Below are 18,912 nucleotides of genomic sequence, written 5' to 3' on the forward strand. Positions count from 1 at the left end.
CACCGACCCGCCGAAGCGTAACCCACCCATTCCCCTACATTTACCCCTTACCTAACACTACGGGCAATTTAGCATGGCCAATTCACCTGACCTGCACATCTTTGGACTGTGGGAGGAAACCGGAGCACCCGGAGGAAACCCACGCAGACACGGGGAGAACGTGCAAACTCCACACAGTCAGTCGCCTGAGGCGGGAATTGAACCCGGGTCTCTGGCGTTGCGAGGCAGCAGTGCTAACCACTGTGCCACCGTGCCGCCCATGATTGTTCGATGTCACGCCGTGTGTTGAACTCATTAATCCGAGAGCGTAGGGGAATGAAAGTGAGGCCTCTGCTGAGGACTGATAATTACACAGGCTCACCACTCTGGATGAAGAAATCTCTCCTGGCACAAATCACCTGCCACTTGACTGGGGTAAATGTTAATTTCTCTTATCAGCCTAAATATTTCTGTATCTAAGTTTAAACTGCTTCAGTTTCTACAGTTGTGAACAATACTGACTGTTGTGCAACCATCTCTTTTTCTGACTTTATGATTGAAGGTCGGTCATTGGCACTGCAACTGAAGATAGTTGGGTCTGCGACACTGCTGAGGAGCCTCTGTGATAATGTTCTACAGCTGATATTAGTGACACTTAATAACAGGACCATTTATGCTAGGCGTGACACTAATTGTTAGAGAACATTCTTTCCAATTCCCATCAACATGATTTTGCTGAAATTCTTTCATGTGTACTTAGTCAAAAGCTGCATTGATCAAAGGGCAATCACCCTAAGTTCATCTTTGGAATTTAGCGCTTGTGTGTTTGGACCTAGTCTGTAATGCAGGATAGAGTGAATTAGCCTTGGCAGAACCCAAACTGAGCATTAGTCAGTAGATTATGGCCAAGTAGGTGCTAACTAATAACAACAACAGGATCTTCTTTCACTGTGCTGATGACTCCAAAGAAATTGACAAAGCAGGCACAAATGCAATTGCCCTGTTTTTTGAACAGAACACAGCTAAGCAATTTTGCATATTTTTGGGTACATGCCAGTGTTGCTGGTACACTAGAACACCTAGGCTAAAGACCCAGGTGGTTCTGGAGCACTGGGGACATTGTTCAGGGTCCACAGTCGTTGCTGCATCCAGTAAATATTGTTGCTTCTTGATAAAAAGTATTCTGAATTGGACTGGTTGAAGATTGGAATCTATGAAGCTGGAGACCTCAGTAGGAGATGGAGATGGATCTTCCATTTGGCACTTCTGGTTTACCATACTTGCAAATAATTCAGTCTTGTCTTCACAACAATGTGCTGGATCTGCCATCAGTGAATGCAGATCTTTTCTTTGTAAAGAAAAGGGAGAGTCTCTGCAGAGTTGCTGCTTCTGGCTAGGTGCTTAACTGTCCACCACCATTCACAACAAGGCAGGAGTGCAAAGCTTACTTTAATATCTTGGCTTTGGGATTGTTTAGCTCTGTATATTACACATTGCTTCTGCTATTCAGAATACATGCTATCCAATCTACCAGGGTACAATCCCGTATTTAGTTATGCCTAGTGATGTTCTTGTATACTTCTCATTGAGGGAGAGTTAATCCCAGGCTTGATGGAAAGATATGGCAGGCAAGGTTTACAGATTGCAGTTTGAATAAAATTCTGCTTCTGCTGATGCTTTGTAGAACTTCACGAATGCCCTGTTTGAGCTGCTAGATCTGTGCTAAATCTATTGCATTTTGAGAGTGGTCTTGCCGTTCAATACAGCTGTGGGTATCCTTTGTGTGAATATAGACTTTCATCTCCACAAGAACTGCGGTGGTTAGTCTTAAACATTCAGTCATGGGCATGCTTCTGCAACAAACAGATGCCTGACAATGAAGTGAAGCATATGTTTTTCTCCTCTCATTGATTGTGCCATAGGTCAGGTATCTTCTTCAAAACCTGACCAGCTCAGTCAATATTGGTGCTACCAAGCCACACTCAGTGGTGGACCTTGAAGTTCCCCACAGAGTTCCTTCTTGTCCTTTCTACCCTTACTACTTCTTTGCAATGATGTAAGAGAACTAATTCATCAATGGTTATCAGCAAAAGGTTTCTTGCTAATGTTTCACCTGATGCTATGAGACTTTGTGAGACCCAGAGTCAATGTTGAGGACTCCCAGAATCCTTCTACTTGACTGCATACCACTGTCTCACTGTTTTAGTTCTCACTGAGACAGGACATGGCGAAGGATGGCAACAGAGAAGTCTTGAATGTTTGCTGCAACATATAACTGTTGAGCCGTTGCTGGACTAGGCTGACATGCAGCTCTTCGAACTTTGACATAAGTTCATGAAAAGGACATTACAGTGCTTAGATCAATGCTAATTCTTTTGTTCTTATTCAAGATTTCTGGAGTCATTTGATACAACTGAGTGACTTACTAGGTCATTTCAAGTCAAACACTTAGCATTGGATCTGGAGTCACAAGGAAACCAGAATGGCTAAGGACAGTAAGCTGCTTCCCAAAAGGATATTAGTGATCCAGATTTTATTTTTAAAACAACGACCCAGTAGTATGATCATTTCTGAGAATGGTTTTCATCATATTATTTATTTTACAATAATCTGGGTGCCACAATGAGATTTGAACTCTTCTCTCCTGAATGTTAGTAGGGGCACCTGAATTACTACTACAGTAACATCACTACACAAGGATGATTCCAGTTATATATTTAACCATTAGCACCAGGTGGAAAATAAATTTATCAAAATTAAAACCACTCTAATTCATAAAATTAGAATGATTTTAAATTATATACAAAACAATAAAATGTTTACATCACCCCAATTTTTATCATTTTATCGACAGCTTCTCAAATCTAAATTCATATGTTTCCTGCATTAATATTCCTAATATTTGGGGTCAATAAGCTGGATACAATAGGAAACAAGGAAAGGGATTTTAGATTGTATGACTAAAACTAAACATGATTGATTGCATTTTTTTAAGAAAATGCATAAGACGACACGGGCTTCACCTTTGGGCACTATTTGGATAAGTGGGAAACAAAGATAAAAAAAGTCAATTCTTAATTATATATAGGATAGCTTCACATTAGAAATACTTACCATCAACAAGAGAAGGAATAGATCTTTCGTTATCAGAATTTGAGAAAAGGATTAATTCTTTGTTGATGAAGTCATTGTACGTCAAGTACTTTGTTGCTGTTCCATATAAATATTGCTGTAAAATTAGATTTTGAAAAGTCACAACCATAAATACAACAGAACAAAATATCAGCCATTAAGAGTACAATTTAACATCACAGACCTCTGGCAGGCCATGTAGCCTTCTCTGTCTTCGGTCTTCCATGAAATTGGTCAGCCATTCTTTTCGATCATCTATCTTCTTTTTGCTGAAAGCCTGAGACATTGTAACATTAAAGACATCTGATAAACTGTGGAAGGATCACCATGCTGCAGTGTCTACTGACTGATTACTGATGAAATCACAATATTGTTAAAAAGTACATTACCAAATATACTCTTTAAATTATAAAACTCAATCACAGTATGGCCTAAATTAAAAGAAATTAACAAGTAAACTCAATTAAAATACAAATGTGTTTTTGTGCCTTTATTCACTGGAATTAACCTGGTACCTGTACTACACTTGTAGCATTCATCCAAGAATTCTTAGGTTCTGGAAAAGTCCCAGAAAACTGCCAAGGTATTACCCTTACTCAAACAGCACGTGAAACCAAAAAACATGTAAATATTGGCCAGTTAATTTAACATCTGTCATTGGGATAATGTTAAAGAGGATGAGATAGTACAGCATTTAGGAACAGCAATTTACAAATCAAGCAGTCAGCATTATGGAGAAGAAATCATGCTTGTCAAATTTATTAATGTTCTTTCAAGAGGACAGCAAGATTGAGGAACCTGCTGAAGCAACATACTTAGGTTTTCAAAAGGCACTCCACAAGGTACCCCATGTAAGGCTACTTAATGAGAACCATAGTTTTGGGGGCAGCATCTTAGTATGGAATAAGGATTAGCTAACCAACAGAAGGCAGAAAATTGGGATAAAGGGGATGTTTCAGGTAGGCAATCCTAAACTATTGGAGTGCCAAAAGGGATCAGTGTTGGGGCCGCAATTATTCACAATGATATGAATAGTTTGGATGAGGGAAGTGAATGCACTATCACCAGGTTTGCAGATGACACAAAAAATAGGTGGGAAGGCAGGTAGTGAGGATGACACACAGACTCTACAGAGGAATATGGACCGGTTAGGTGAGTGGACAAAAACGTGGCAGATGGAAAATACCATGGGAAAATGTGAAGTTATATACTTTGGTACAAAGAATAGAGGAGCCAAATACTATTAAAATGGAAAACATGCAGAAAGCTGCAGCACAGAGGGATTTGGCAGTTCTTGAGTGAATCACATAAAAGTTAGCGTTAAAATTAATGGCTAATAAAGGAAAGTAAATGATTATACATTATTTGAAAATCTTGCAAAGAGACACCTTGCTAAACCTATACCAGTACAGGGCAGAAGTGGGTACTGCAGATGCTGGAGATTAGAGTCAAGATTAGAGTGGTGCTGGAAAAGCACAGCAGGTCAGGCAGCATCTGAGAAGCAGGAAAATAGACATTTTGGGCAAAAGCCTGATGAAGGGCTTTTACCTGAAACGTTGATTTTCCTGCTCAAATGGTGCCTGACCTGCTGTGCTTTTCTAGCACCACTCTAATCTATACCAGCATAGGTTAGACTACAGCTGGAATACTAAGGATGATGTTTAGTCCCCTTATCTAAGAAAAGATAAACTGGCACTGGAGTTCACAGAAGTTTTACTGGATTGTTTTCAGGTATGGAGGGGTTCTCTTGAGGATTTTGCATAGGTTTGGAAGTTAAAAGAATGAGAGGAGACCTTATTGAAACATAATGTTCTTAGTGAGCTTAACAGGGTACATGTTGAATCATCAAGACTGCAAATGACCCTCTGAAGAGCAAGGACCAAGCCTGCCAGTCTACCCCCTTAATTAGGAGCAAGTAAGGTCTGCAGATGCTGGAGATCAGAATCGAAAAGTGTGGTGCTGGAAGAGCACAGCAGGTTACGCAGCATCCGAGGAGCAGGAGAATTGACATTTTGGGCATAAGCTCGCCATCATTTTATCCCTTTAATTTCCACGGCTAATTCAGCTAACCTGTACATCCTTGGACAATATGGACAATTCAGCATGGCCAATCCACCTAACTTGGACATCTGAACTGTGGGAGGAAACAGAGTACCCGGAGGAAACCTATGCAGATCCGGGACAAACATGCAAACTCCACAGAGTCAGTCACCCAAGGCTGGAATTGAACACACTGTGAGGCAGCAGTGCTAACCACTGAGCCACTGTGCCGCCCATACAGAGAGATTTTTCTGAAGTGGGAGAGACTATGGCAGGAGCACACAAACTCATAGGGAAAGGGTCACCAATTTAAAATAAAGATGAGAAGGAATTGTTTTTCTCAGAGTGTCATGGATGTGGAATTCTTTGCCATAGAGAGATATTGAGGCAGTGTCAGTGTATATTCAAGGCTGAGTCAGACAGATTTTAATCTGTAAGGGAATCAAGGGTTATAGGCATAAGGTGGGAACTAGGACATAAGGATTATTAGATCAGCCACGATCACTTTGAATGGCAGAGCAGATTTGATGAGCTGAATTGCCTATCTCTGCCCCTACAGCTATGGTTTTATGGCAACACAATACTTAAATACAGGATTTGTGCTGAATTTAGAGTCAGAGATATACAGCACAGAAACAGACCCTGCGGTCCAACTCGTCCATGCCGACCAGATATCCTAACCTAATCTAGCCCCATTTGCCAGCACATGGCCCATATCCTTCAAAACCATTCCTATTCATATAACCATCCGGATGTCCTTTAATAGTTAGTATTGAAACAGCCTCCACCACTTCCTCTGGCAGCTCATTCCATACACGTACCACCCTGTGTGTGAAGAAGTTGCCCCCTAGGTCCACTTTATATCTTGCCCCTATCACCCTAAATCTATGCCCTCCAGTTCTGGACTCCCCCACCCCAGGGAAAAGACTTTCTCTATATATTCTATCCATGCCCCTCATGATTTTATAAACCTCTATATGGCCACCCCTCAGCCTCTGACGCTCCATGCAAAACAGTCCCAGACTATTCAGCCTCTCCCTATACCTCAAATGCTCCAAGCCTGGCAACAATCCTTGTAAACCTTTTCTGAACCCTTTCAAGTTTCACAACGTCCTTCCAATAGGAAGGACAGAGTTGCACACAATTGTCCAAAGGTGGCCTAACCAATATCCTGTACAGCCGCAACCCATATACTGCATACTCAGACCAGTAAAGAACAGCATACCAAACCCAACCTTCCATCTATCTGCAACTCCACTTTCAATGAACAATGAATCTGCACTCCAAGGTCTCTTTGTTCAGCAACACTCCACAGGACATTACCATTAAGATGTATAAGACCTGCACTGATTTGCTTTTCCAAAACGCAACACCTCGCATTAATCTATATTAAACTCCATCTACAACTTCTCAGCCCACTGGCCCATCTGATCAAGATCCTGTTGTAATCTGAGGTAACCTTCTTCACTGTCCAGTACACCTGCAATTTTGGTGTCATCTGCAAACTTACTAACTATACCTCTTACGCTCATATCCAAATCATTTATGTAAATGACAAAAAGGAGTGGTCCCAGTACTGATCCTTGTAGCACACCATTGGTCACGGGCCTCCAGTCTGAAAAGGAACCCTCCATCACCACCCTCTGTCTTCTACCTTCAAGCCAGTTCTGTATCCAAATGGCTAGTTCTCCCTGAATTCCATGAGAATTATATTTACAGACTGACCTGTAAGTTTTGGATTTGCCCTGAAACCTTTTTAGTTCAATTTCTTTAAAAGGTTGACAAGTTTTATTTTCTATAATAGTTATCCGTAATACCAGAGTAATTGCAGCGTCATCCTCCGGGCCAGTGTATCTAAACATTACGCGGTGCCTGTCCATATCAGCAAAGTATTCTTTTGCTTCTTTTGATGTACTTGTACCGAGACCTGTGAGAGACATCATATATTCCAGTCATTTTATATATGCATTTACTATGATTATTACTTGACATTAGCTCTATTGGGTACCTGCAATTGGCAGAATGAAATTCAACTCCAGTTCGATAGTATATCAGCATTAAGAGAACTTGTTGGCAGCTGTGCAAAAATACAAAATTACTAAATTAAGTCACATTTGCCCCCACCTCCTATAGCTTTTACTTTTGACTGCTTGCGTCAGAACTTTTACGTAACAAACCTTTGTAGTATTTTACTTTCCAAGATTTGTTGTTGTCTGCTTGTTTTTTCCATTCATCAAATTCAGGAATGCTGTAGAATGCTAATTCTTGTTTATTTTTGGTAGCCTTTATGGAGAAAAAAATTAAAGTCATTTTTTAAACAATAATTATAATACAGAATACTGTGAAATTTGCAGTAATCTGAAGGTCGAACTAGCCTTTACAATAGGTGTAATGAACTCCTCCAAGAATTGGTGCCGCAGCAGAGATGGCCAGTTATGATGGAAGAAGTTAATCAGCAAGCCTTTGATATGAGAGCCATCCTGATCCTGTAACATTTAAAGACATGTCAATGTGATAAACTGTCAAAATTCATGAACTACAAAACAGAAAGTTAACTAAATCTCCCACAGCAATTAGACAAGGGGCAGAATGTTGTGTAGGAAATGAGGGCCTTGGGTGCCAGTTAGAGAGAAGGTGACAAACACCCCTCCTAAAAAAGAAAGAGGTGGGAAGACCGTCCATAGGTTTTCCAACCACGACTGAATTGGGTGAACATGAGAAGGTGATTGGATTTCCACACTGCATTCTTCAATCCACTTAAACACCCCCATTGCCCACAAAAACCCAGAGAGAAGGCACAAGATTACATTACAATCTTTATTACACATGTGCCATATAAACTCTTTTTCTTCTTTCTGAATTGCAACTTGATCTATTTGCCTTTGCCTTGAAACCTGAGTTTCTCTTACTAATATGACTCTAACTATGTGCAAGTAAGGACTGCAGATGCTGGAGATCAGAGTCGGAAGTGTGGCGCTGGAAAAGCACAGCAGGTCAGGCAGCATCTGAGGAGCAGGAGAATCAATATTTCAGGCATAAGCCCTTCAGCCTGAAGGGTTTTACAAGTGGCGATACTCCCACATCTGCTGCTTGGAAGGTTCAATTGAAGGAGTCTTCGTGAGTTACTGCACCGTATCTTGTACATCAATGGTGATGGAAGGAATTCAAGTAAATAGGGAGTGGTTGAGGAGGCAATCAAGTGAGCTGCCTTCTGGTTGATGCTTCAAGCTTCTTGAGGGTTAATGGAGCTGCAGTCATTCAGGAAAGCGGAGAGTTTTCCATCACACTCCTGATTGTGCTTTGTAGTTTGCAAATAGACATTGAGACGACAGGTGATGAGTTAATTGCTATGGAATCCTAGCCTCTGATATGCTCTTGTCTTATAAATACTGTGACTATCAGAAGCTGAATTGAACAAATATCACCCTCTGTCCCCGGATGTCGATCATGGGGAATTTAGTGACGCCAATGCCATTGAACTTTCAGGTGCAATGGTTAGATTTTCTCGATGTAGATGGTTATTGCCTAGCAGCCTGTTCAGCAGTGGGCAGACATTGTCCAGCATGGACTGCTTCACTTCCTGAGGGGTTGTAATTGGTACTGAAAATTGTATAAACATCAGCAACAAATCCCATATCTGGCTTTATGTTGGAGGGAAAGTCACTGATAAAGCACCTGAAGATGAATGTGCTTAGGATACTACCTTAAGGAACTCCGAGGCTGAAAAGACTAACCTCCAACAAGTACAAACATCTACCTCTGGGCTAGGTATAACTTCAATCGACAGAGTTTTCCCACTTTTCCATGATGCCATACTTCGAAGAATGACACCTTTATGTCAATGCCACTACTGCCGCCTCACCTCTGGAGATCAGTTATTCCGTTCATGTTTGAACTAAGGCTGTAAATGAGATCAGAAGCCATGTATCCAACCTGAGTCACTTAGAATCACTGAATCCCTACAATGCAGAAAGAGGCCATTCAACACTTCAACAAGCATCCCACCTAGATTACACGATCCCCCATCCCTGTAAGTTCACATTCACATGTACAGGCTAATTCACCTAGCCTGTATGTCCCTGGACACTACAGGCCAAATTAGCATGACCAATCCACCTAACCAAGCAGTCTTTGGGCTGTGCGAGGAAACCGAAATACCTGGCTAAAACCCATGCAGAGATGGGAAAAATGCACAAACTCCACACAGACAGTCACCCAAGGCTAGAATTGAACCAGGTCCCTGATGCTGTGAGACAGCAGTGCCAGTCACTGTGCCACCATGCTGCCCAATTATTCCTTTGCAAGTGTCACCTATGGCAGTGTTGATAACTTTTTCTATCTCTTCACTGACAATCGAGGTTAGACTGATGAGTAGTAATTAATGGTTTGGGTTTGTCCTACTTTTTGTGCACAGAACATAATGAAGCAATTTTCCACATTTTAGGGTAGTGTTGAGAAACTGAACAAGAACAGCTTAACTGGAGGTATGGCTATTCCTAGAGGGCATGTTTTTAGTACCATTGCTGGAACATTGTTGGGGCCATTAGCCTTTGAAGTATCCAGGGCCATATCACACAGTGGGAATCAAATTGGCTGAAGATTGAGATCAATAATTAATGCCACCGCTTGCTGAGTGCATACTGGCTGCCTGGTTTCCTATTGAACAACAGTGACTACACTTCAAAAAGTACCTCAAAATAAAATACGACAGGAGATTTATTAGTACACTGAATATCTGCATGCAGCTCTATTCTACTACTCTCAAGTCAGGTTTTCTATCATTTTAAACAGTATTATTGTTTCAATTAAGACTCTTTCAGACCTGATCAGTCATGATCATAATCTTGCCATAGCGAAGAGATTTCAGAGACTCTGCATCATCATAACTCTTCTTGTACTGAAGGCCAACTATCTTGATAATGTTGTTGATTTCTGCATTTTCCATTATCTGCATTACAAAATAATCATATTCATGTTTTTAGTAGAATGGCACAACTTTCATGCTATTAATAGATTGAAACAAAAATTTTTATGGTAGACATACACACACCCATTTCCCCCTCTCCCCTCATCAGTTACATTAGTAGTCGAGGTAATAATTAGCTTCTTTACGCAAATTCCAACTGGAACCTGAAGTGATGTCCTAAAATTAATCGAAAAATTGAAAACATCAACAGTGCACAACTTTCTAAGTAACTTCTGGTATGTATTTAATATTTAATAAAAAGACAGCTTGCACATTTGATGTTAAGTTTATTTATAGCATTAATGACACAAACTGTAAATACCATAACTTCCTACTTTTCTGTATTTTTAAATGTGGACTGAATTGGGAAAATTGGCACTTTAGAACCAAGGATTGTGAAAGGAATTACTGCACTTTTTAAAAGTTAAATTTAAACTCAATATAAGTCATATTTACACTGTTGCTTTCTTCAAATAGTGAAGGAGACTGTTTGCTGACAGGCCAACACCAAGAAATATATACAAAGTGAGATTAGCATAACAGAAGTAGCCAATTGTGGATAATAAAGGCCACCAGCCTGACAACTATATTGGCACGTATGTAGCTGAACAGTCTGTGGGTTTGCATGATACTGGCAGAAATCTTCAGATCACCATAAGGGGAAAATAATGCAACTTTCTCTCTGGTAAAATATCTAAAGCCTGAAGCAAGCCATTTTTTTTCCCCTTACCAATTGTTATAGTTACTGATTTAAGGTCACAGCTTATAAGACTTAGCAGTTAATGTACCAATCGCTTGTACCTCCTGTGAAGAGCTGAAAAGCATGAAGAGAGACAGAACAGCAGCATGGATAATAGTACGCAAAAGCATCACCTCGGTAAAACCTGTGAATTGGAGCCACTCACCCATATCTGCCCATCAATGTTTTCTTTGTCTATGTATGGAGTTTAGAAGAGTGCTTGAATTTTAACTGATCAAATTAAATGCTGAAAGGTCATATTTGTTTATCTGTGGCTTGAATCTATTACCTTATCAGAATACAGATTGGGAATCCTTCATCCTAAAACCTTGTGATCAACCTATGTTTGGATAAATGATACATTGAATTTTCGAGCTCCATTTGCGTCCTTCAGAAAAAGGACTTTTCTTATTTGAAACAAACCCAATTTAGTGCTGCGCAGATGTAGCCTGGCAGCTCAAATTAGCAAAAGTACTACCATTTAGCAGCGTCAAAAACATACTGCAAAAAACTGAAATGAAATGCTGGAAATATCTGATCAATCAGGCAACACTTACTAAAAATGTAACAGAATTAACGTTTTACATTCTGATGAAATATCAACCTGAAATGTTAATTCTACTTCTCGCAACAAATACTGGTCAACCCCCAGAGCATTTTCAGGTTTGTATCACTAACTGTTGATTGGGAGAAGACATGGCAGCTTACACAAAATCATGTTAAAAGTTATCTTGCTCGTATAGATAACTCTTCACAGGAATAAGTAAATGCAACAACTAGGTTTAGGAACGTCACGGAGACCTGCACCTTAACTAGGAAAGCTGCAATGTAACGGGTCACTTCCCCATTGCACAGTGAACTAACAGGAATAATTGTTCACTATTTTAAAGAAGGGAAAAGGATAAACCTAGTCATTTCCACTCATTCAACTTATGCTGATGCTTAGGTAACTTCTAGAGACAATACTGGCAATTGGTAAGTATGAACTAATAAATTAAGTGAGAAATTTCATTGGTTGACATTATTTGAAGTAATGGAGAGGACTGTAGTCAAAAGTGGTTGATGCATGTATCAATTTTAAAGAAGTTGTTTGAGTGATTAAAAAAAAATAGAATTAAAGAGATGCATGGATATAAGATAGGCTAAGGAGCAGAAAGCAGAGAGTAGTAGTAAAGCATTGCTTTGCAGACTAATGGTGTCCCAGGGGTCAGTGTTGGGACCACTCTTCTTTTGACATACATTAGTGAGGAATTAAAGTATGGTTTCCTTAGTTGAGATTAATTGAAAATACATTCTCCAAGCAAACACATGGTCAAAAATAACGTTTTAGGTTTATGTTTATTTTTGTTGCTAAAGTTAGTGTAAACCTAGGCTAACTTTTGAAAATGCTTTGAGGCAAAAATACATTGCTATGCTTTAAATTTGTTTTGCTTTGTAGCTTAATGTAAAAGGTCTATATTATATGAATTTTACATGTTTATTTTGAGTTTAAACTTGTTTTAGGTACGAGTTATTGTAGTGTCACATGTAGTTCTTTTGAGTTAAACAATATTGATAGATTTTTCAGAATACTTAGATGTACAAATGGGACATTTGGAATGAGAGTTATTCACCTGAGGCGACATGACATTCTTCCAACAGACATAAATGGCTTTATTGGTGGCACATTGACATCAAAGATGTAAAACATTTGCACAGTTATATGGACAAGTTGTTACAAAAGAGTTATTTTACAAAGTGAGAATGAAGCACTAAGAATGAATCAGGAGACAATAGGAAGTGAAATCACTAAGATGACCATTACTTTTACAGAAACCAATTAGGAATTGGGCATAACACTTTTCAGCAATCGGAGACTGATCATGTGCTATCTCATACATTGAGAAGTCAATTAAGTTCAGGACATCTCTGATCATGCACAGGAGATAGTGGATAGTAAGAACAAATAAACGATGATACTTAGTAGTTAATTGCACAGAAAGGAAGACCAAAGACAGAAGCATAATTTCGCTCATCAGAAGAGATTAGATTAGATTCCCTACAGTATGGAAACAGGCCCTTCGGCCCAACAAGTCCACATCGACCCTCCGAAGAGTGACCCACCCCATACTTACCCCGACTAATGCACCTCACTCTATGGGCAATTCAGCATGGCAAATTCACCTAACTTGCATATTTCTTTTGGATTGTGGGAGGAAACCGGAGCATCTGGAGGAAATCCACGCACACACAGGGAGAATGTGCAAACTCCACACAGACACTTGCCTGAGGCTGGAATCGAACCCGCAAGGCTGGAATCGAACCCAGGTCCCTGGTGCTGTGAGGCAGCAGTGCATTCCACTGAACCACGGAGACAAGAGCCAAGTCAACCAGAAACACATGCCAGTGACCCAGAGTAGATCAGGTGAAAATCTATTTTTATTAATTACCATTTCTTTGGTATTTATTCAAAAAATTGAATCAATTCTATGAAATTCAAATGTATTTGACCCTGGGAAAGGTATTTAATTAATCACAACTAATAAATTTTTAGATTAGCTCTCTCAACTCAGTTTACAATTGTAATCGACGGAAGTCTTACAATTAAAGTTAAAGTGAACCCCAGAATCTGACACCACAGAACCCAAACTTTTCACTTTGCACTGATCAGGATAAATGTAAATTGTTTAATTTTAAAATAATAATGATAATTTATACGACAGGAGAAAAGAATGCTAACTGGTTGGCAGGTTGACTGTGATTGACTGAGGCATTCCACGCGCAAGTCAACAGGGAACTGTAGGCCACTCAAGCTCCCTGGTAATTCAAACAAAACGTGCAAGGCTTTTAGCATAGCTATTTGTTTCTCTGGACACACTATCTGTGTCATGCCCAACAACAAATGGACCTGTGTGCAGAAAACAGATCACTACCTACAAACAGGTCACTTCTACAGCATGTTTGACTAATTATATGAGCTGCAAGTATAGCCATGTGCACAAATTAGGAACTTACATAATTCAGAGACAGGAAAACATCATTTTAGATAGACAGCAACACCCTGTTACTGGAAAATATCATTTGAGAACCACTCCACATTATAAGCTGCCATTTTTAGACTATATATATATATATATATATATATATAAAAATTATCCTGGAAATAGAACTTACCTTAAAAATCTGCTACAATCTGGTTATATGACGAAGAAGTTTATCTTGAAGATGAACACTACTTATAAAAAGCAATATGGAAAACGGACAATGTACATTCAGTGGATTTTAGAAAGTCAGGTGACTTTTTGAGCTTCTGCGCAGACAGTTAGACATCTGAACATATTTCTGGGAAATTACTCAAAAAGCAAATGGCCCTCACATGCACTAATGATTCACACATGATTTACCCTCAACACTTTCATGAAACATTCTTAAAATGACAATGGTTACTAAACCTCCCAGTCTAACAGAGATCAATTTCATTTGAAATCCTTTTTCAGTGGGGATGATCCTTGCCGGAATGTTGATGGTATATCAAGCATTATCCTATTGTGTGCCAACTACATCGTCTACACAATAAGTTGAATCCAATAAAATACATTGATACTGTCACCTCTGACTGAAATTAGCTGAAGGGGGAACAGATTCCTTATTAATTCACAAAGATAGCCCACTCAGCCAGTCAGTCAGTCAGTCAGTCTGCAATCAACCCCATCAGATGAAGAGACCTCATTTAAGAAAACAATGTCTGTTTCAATAAGATAGTCATTTTAGACAGTGAAGAATAGATAACTCCTTTTGCCTGCAAAATCATATTATTTCAGTACAACTTCAGGTGAGAAGCCAGAAACTTGCAAATTCCTTTTTACTTCAGGAAACCAGGAGAAAATCCCTAAGGCCTATAAAATTCACAACTAAAAAGGACTGTGCAAACACTTTTTCTTTACAGTCTTAACAACTTAGATGCAGGTTGTATTTTTGTAAGCCATATTTTCTTATAACTATCAGTGTTTGGGGAAGGGGTTTTGCTTGGTCTTTTACAGTTTAGATATTGTCGAAGATAAGCATTTAGCCTTTTTAAGAAAGCCTACCTTATGTCAGTTCTTTACAGACAGTATTCTGCCGTGTTAAGACACTCAAAAACTACAGCTTGTTGCAGTTAGCCAAATGGTGCAAAAGGGGAAATTATAGTGTATGCTTCACCGTTTGCAACATAGATTATGCAAGCTTTTTCAAGCTGTTATTACACAGCGTCTTCATTAATGTATTTTGCATCAATCGGATGCTTCCATCAATCCAAAGACTTCACACATTTGAAAAACATTTCCCACGAATTTCAATGCAAAGAAGTATGACACATATTCTGAAGAAAAATATGCACAATAAAGACTAACCCATGAGAGATCAATGATACATGCATCATAATATCAAAGCAGGAAGCATCCAAAAATATATACTCTTTCATTTGCACCAACTCTGTATGGCCGTACCTGTTTATGTGAAGCTTCTCGAACATTGAGAATTTTACCCCTCAACGGGAACACACCATATCTGTCGCGTCCAATGACAGCTAGGCCTGATACAGCCAAGGATTTAGCTGAATCACCTTCAGTCAGAATCAATGTACAGTCTGAAGAATGTCTGCCACCTGATTCAAATATACACATAGACAGACATCTTTAACTTGCAATTTAAATTATTAAAAACTAATGTTGCACTAACTTATGAAAAAAAACTTTTGCACGTCAGAGAAATTTTGACAGCTAATTACAAATATGAAAAAGACTTGCACCGGTGATCACAATAAAAATAAACAATTCTATTTTTAAGCACTTATAAAAGGCAGCTTATGTCATCACCATTATAATAAATATGTAGGCAAACACGGTATACCTGCATCATTAGCATCATCCAATTTTGGAATGCCTTTGATTTTGCTGTGTTTTACTGACGAACACTTCTTGTTCAGTTGTGTTTGAGCTTTAAATTTGACCCAATTCAGTATACTTTCAACAATACCACAGTTGTTTGCCTGAAAGGGTCACAGAAAGTTTTCATTCTCTTTAAAAAGACAATCTTGATCTATCAACTTAAGCTTACAAATTAAAATACAACCAGGTAAAACTGAACACCACCATCACCCCCTCCATGCCTATTCGCCGCCCCCCCCCCCCCCCCAAAACACACACACAGAAATAGCTTGGAGAGAGAGAAAGGAACTTAACTACAGTGGTGGATTTAATTAAGGAAATCAAAAATTGGCTGTATATGTGTTTCTAAGTAGGTCCTTTAAAACTCAATAAAGGTGAGTTGGTGAGGATTACAGAGAGTTTGAGGGATTAAAGCTGCTTTCAGTACTAGGTATAAAAGGCTGTGGGGTAGATGGAGGAGGAGATGTGAAAGAGGCATGAAAGGATAGTAGAGAATAAGACAGCTGTTCCTTAATTCAAGGGTGGCATCTCTCAAGGTTTTTGCCATTGGCCTTCATGTGAGTGAACAGATTGATTTGCAATCTGAAAATCTTTGGGCACATAAGACAGAATGCCCATGAGTCACTGGGATCTGAAGTGCCTCTGTAGCTGCTCTACTTCATTATTACAGATTTTAGATGCAAAGCATGATACAGCTTGGTGGAAAAATTGTTGCAATTTGAAACAATTGATAGACAGTGAATTACTCAAATGTCAATGCTCTTAGACATCAATAAAGAGCTTCAGTGTCTGAAGCATTTTTTGTGGTTGAAGTAGTACACGAGCATAGGAAAGCTAAAGATTTCAAAATGAAATTTTGAGGCTGTAGCTCTTGTAAAGGAGGTGCTCACGAGTCAACACAGGGCAATAAAGAGAGGTATGACAGATGAGTGAAAGATAGTTTTGAGCATGATGAATAGTTTAACTTCAGGCAAATTTTACTTTATTAGTAGTGAAGGACAAGTTTGACATGGCAGATGTTGGAAAAAATTAAGTTTCAGAAAGAACTTTGCTGAAAAATGATTCAAAGCATTTTGTCTTGAAATTGGACAATTTCCAAAAATACTGATTTCAAGGGAAAACCAAAATTTTTGCTGTAAGAGAAATGAGATGACTGGACAGCAAATAGACTCTGATTGGTAAAGGTGGTTCCATAAAGAACACAACAGTTAAGGAAGATAAAGAGTTAACTGCCAGATTTCGTTTAAAATTTTAAACCAAGCAGGTTTATTCTGAATGGTTAAAACATTGCTGTGAGAAATGAACCAGTCACATATTGTGCTGTGTTGAAATAAGAGCAATGTGTGTATGCATGCAAGTGTGCCACATCATAAATGCGATTAAAAATCCTGAATAAGCTGTCAGCACAACTCTTCGCACACTCAGGATTATCCAATAAATGCTGTCCAATTGTGGAATCAGATCTAATGTTTATCACTGGGTTCAGAGATTCGCAAACTTGAGCTAGTCTTCTACTGTCAGTACCTTGATTGTGAGCAGCAGGGATAAAATATGGATAGTATTTTATGATAAAATACTTATTTCTGATGAAGGGATAATGCCCGAAATGTCAATTCTCCTGCTCCTCAGATGCTGCCTGACCTGCTGTGCTTTTCCAGCGCCACACTCTCGGCTCTGATCTCCAGCATCTGCAGTCCTCACATTCTCCCATAAAATACTGATAGTATGAAGTATATCATGCACAATGGATGAATGGATGAAAACCATACATTTTGTGGAAAGGGTGCTCATGACTAGTATGAAGCTAGTTAAAAATCACATAACACCAGGTTATAGTCCAACAGGTTTAATTGGAAGCGCACTAGCTTTCGGAGCGTCCCTCCTTCATCTGACTATCACCTGATGAAGGAGCGACACTCCGAAAGCTAGTGCACTTCCAATTAAACCTGTTGGACTATAACCTGGTGTTGAGTGATTTTTAACTTTGTACACCACAGTCCAACACCGGCATCTCCAAAGTATGAAGCTAGTATGACATAGCAAGGAAGATCAGGGCTCAATGATTGGGAGAGCATAGATGATGGGATGAGAGGTGAGGTTGTGACAGTGCTTAAAAAGAGTATCTGATTATTGGCTCTGGAGGAAACACTCCTGCTTCTTCTACAATTGGGACTAAAGGCACTTGTATCCCAATGGATCCAGTTCTTCTATCTTACTTTTATCTGCTGAGTTTCCAATGCCTACAGAATCCAGAAGTGGGAAGCTTCCTACTTTAGTCTGATATCTTAATTTCTCTTTCAAAACCAAAACCACCAATTGTTACAGGTTAAAATTAACAAATAGAAAATTGCAAATGTTTATGCGTTAACATTAAAATACTAACCGCTTTAAAGAATCTCTCAGAAAGTACACACTTGGAGCCAAAACTCTTAGGTTGGAGAGTCATATTTTCTTTTGTTTGAGAATCAAACGTTGGATTTTCAATGAGGCAGTTAACAAAGACCCATATATGATTTTTTACCTAAGTATAAAAAAAGTACATATGTTGCTCTTTTCTTTCTCAAATTAAATGACATGCTTTCTGATGGAAACTTTTACATACAATTCTGCTAAAAACTGACCTGAAAAGGTTTCACTGATACTCCAGCTTTGTTCTTCTTTTTCACCACTTCAATCAGTTTACTAACAATTTGGTCAACTACATAATCAGCATGTCGACCACCCTATGAAAGCAGAATCTTTGTTAAATTCTGAAATTCAATGCTAATACACAAAGAAAAATTAAATAATGAACAAAGTCTGTTCTATTTTCAAAAACAAATGGTTGAATAAATGGTAACTCAAAAGGTAACACTTGTTCTCAAATACCAACCTTTGTGGTAGCAATGCTATTTACAAAGCTGATTTGCTGGAAGCCTTTCTCACTCATGGTTAGACATACTTCCCAACGATCATTCACAGTTTCATGAACCACCTTCAGTGCAACACCAGTTTCATCCAATTTATCTTTCACATAAAGATCAACATAGCTGCGGAAGCCATTTATCTATATGGCAAAGAATAAAATGTGAAATTAAAATCAAACTATAGAGCATACTTTTATATTATTGGTCTGCTTTTCTTTACTTCAAAATCTCTGATCCTATTTC

At 38.9% G+C, this 18,912-nt stretch overlaps 1 protein-coding gene across 3 annotated transcripts in view; it reads right to left on the reverse strand.

The window, feature by feature from the left end:
• Positions 1 to 18,912, reverse strand: part of LOC122549657 (DNA topoisomerase 2-beta-like) — a 144,337-nt gene that overhangs the window by 68,094 nt on the left and 57,331 nt on the right. For all 3 annotated transcript variants that reach the window (XM_043689461.1, XM_043689462.1, XM_043689463.1), the window contains 11 exons: positions 18,636 to 18,809; positions 18,385 to 18,486; positions 18,147 to 18,284; positions 15,726 to 15,864; positions 15,323 to 15,480; positions 9,974 to 10,099; positions 7,527 to 7,637; positions 7,329 to 7,434; positions 6,969 to 7,078; positions 3,296 to 3,388; positions 3,094 to 3,208 (listed from right to left, as the gene is read on the reverse strand). In XM_043689461.1, coding sequence (XP_043545396.1) covers positions 3,094 to 3,208; positions 3,296 to 3,388; positions 6,969 to 7,078; positions 7,329 to 7,434; positions 7,527 to 7,637; positions 9,974 to 10,099; positions 15,323 to 15,480; positions 15,726 to 15,864; positions 18,147 to 18,284; positions 18,385 to 18,486; positions 18,636 to 18,809 — 1,372 coding nt within the window. The remainder of the gene's footprint in view (positions 1 to 3,093; positions 3,209 to 3,295; positions 3,389 to 6,968; positions 7,079 to 7,328; positions 7,435 to 7,526; positions 7,638 to 9,973; positions 10,100 to 15,322; positions 15,481 to 15,725; positions 15,865 to 18,146; positions 18,285 to 18,384; positions 18,487 to 18,635; positions 18,810 to 18,912) is intronic.

Source organism: Chiloscyllium plagiosum, chromosome 5 (genome assembly GCF_004010195.1).
Source record: "Chiloscyllium plagiosum isolate BGI_BamShark_2017 chromosome 5, ASM401019v2, whole genome shotgun sequence".
Taxonomy (NCBI): Eukaryota; Metazoa; Chordata; class Chondrichthyes; order Orectolobiformes; family Hemiscylliidae; genus Chiloscyllium; species Chiloscyllium plagiosum.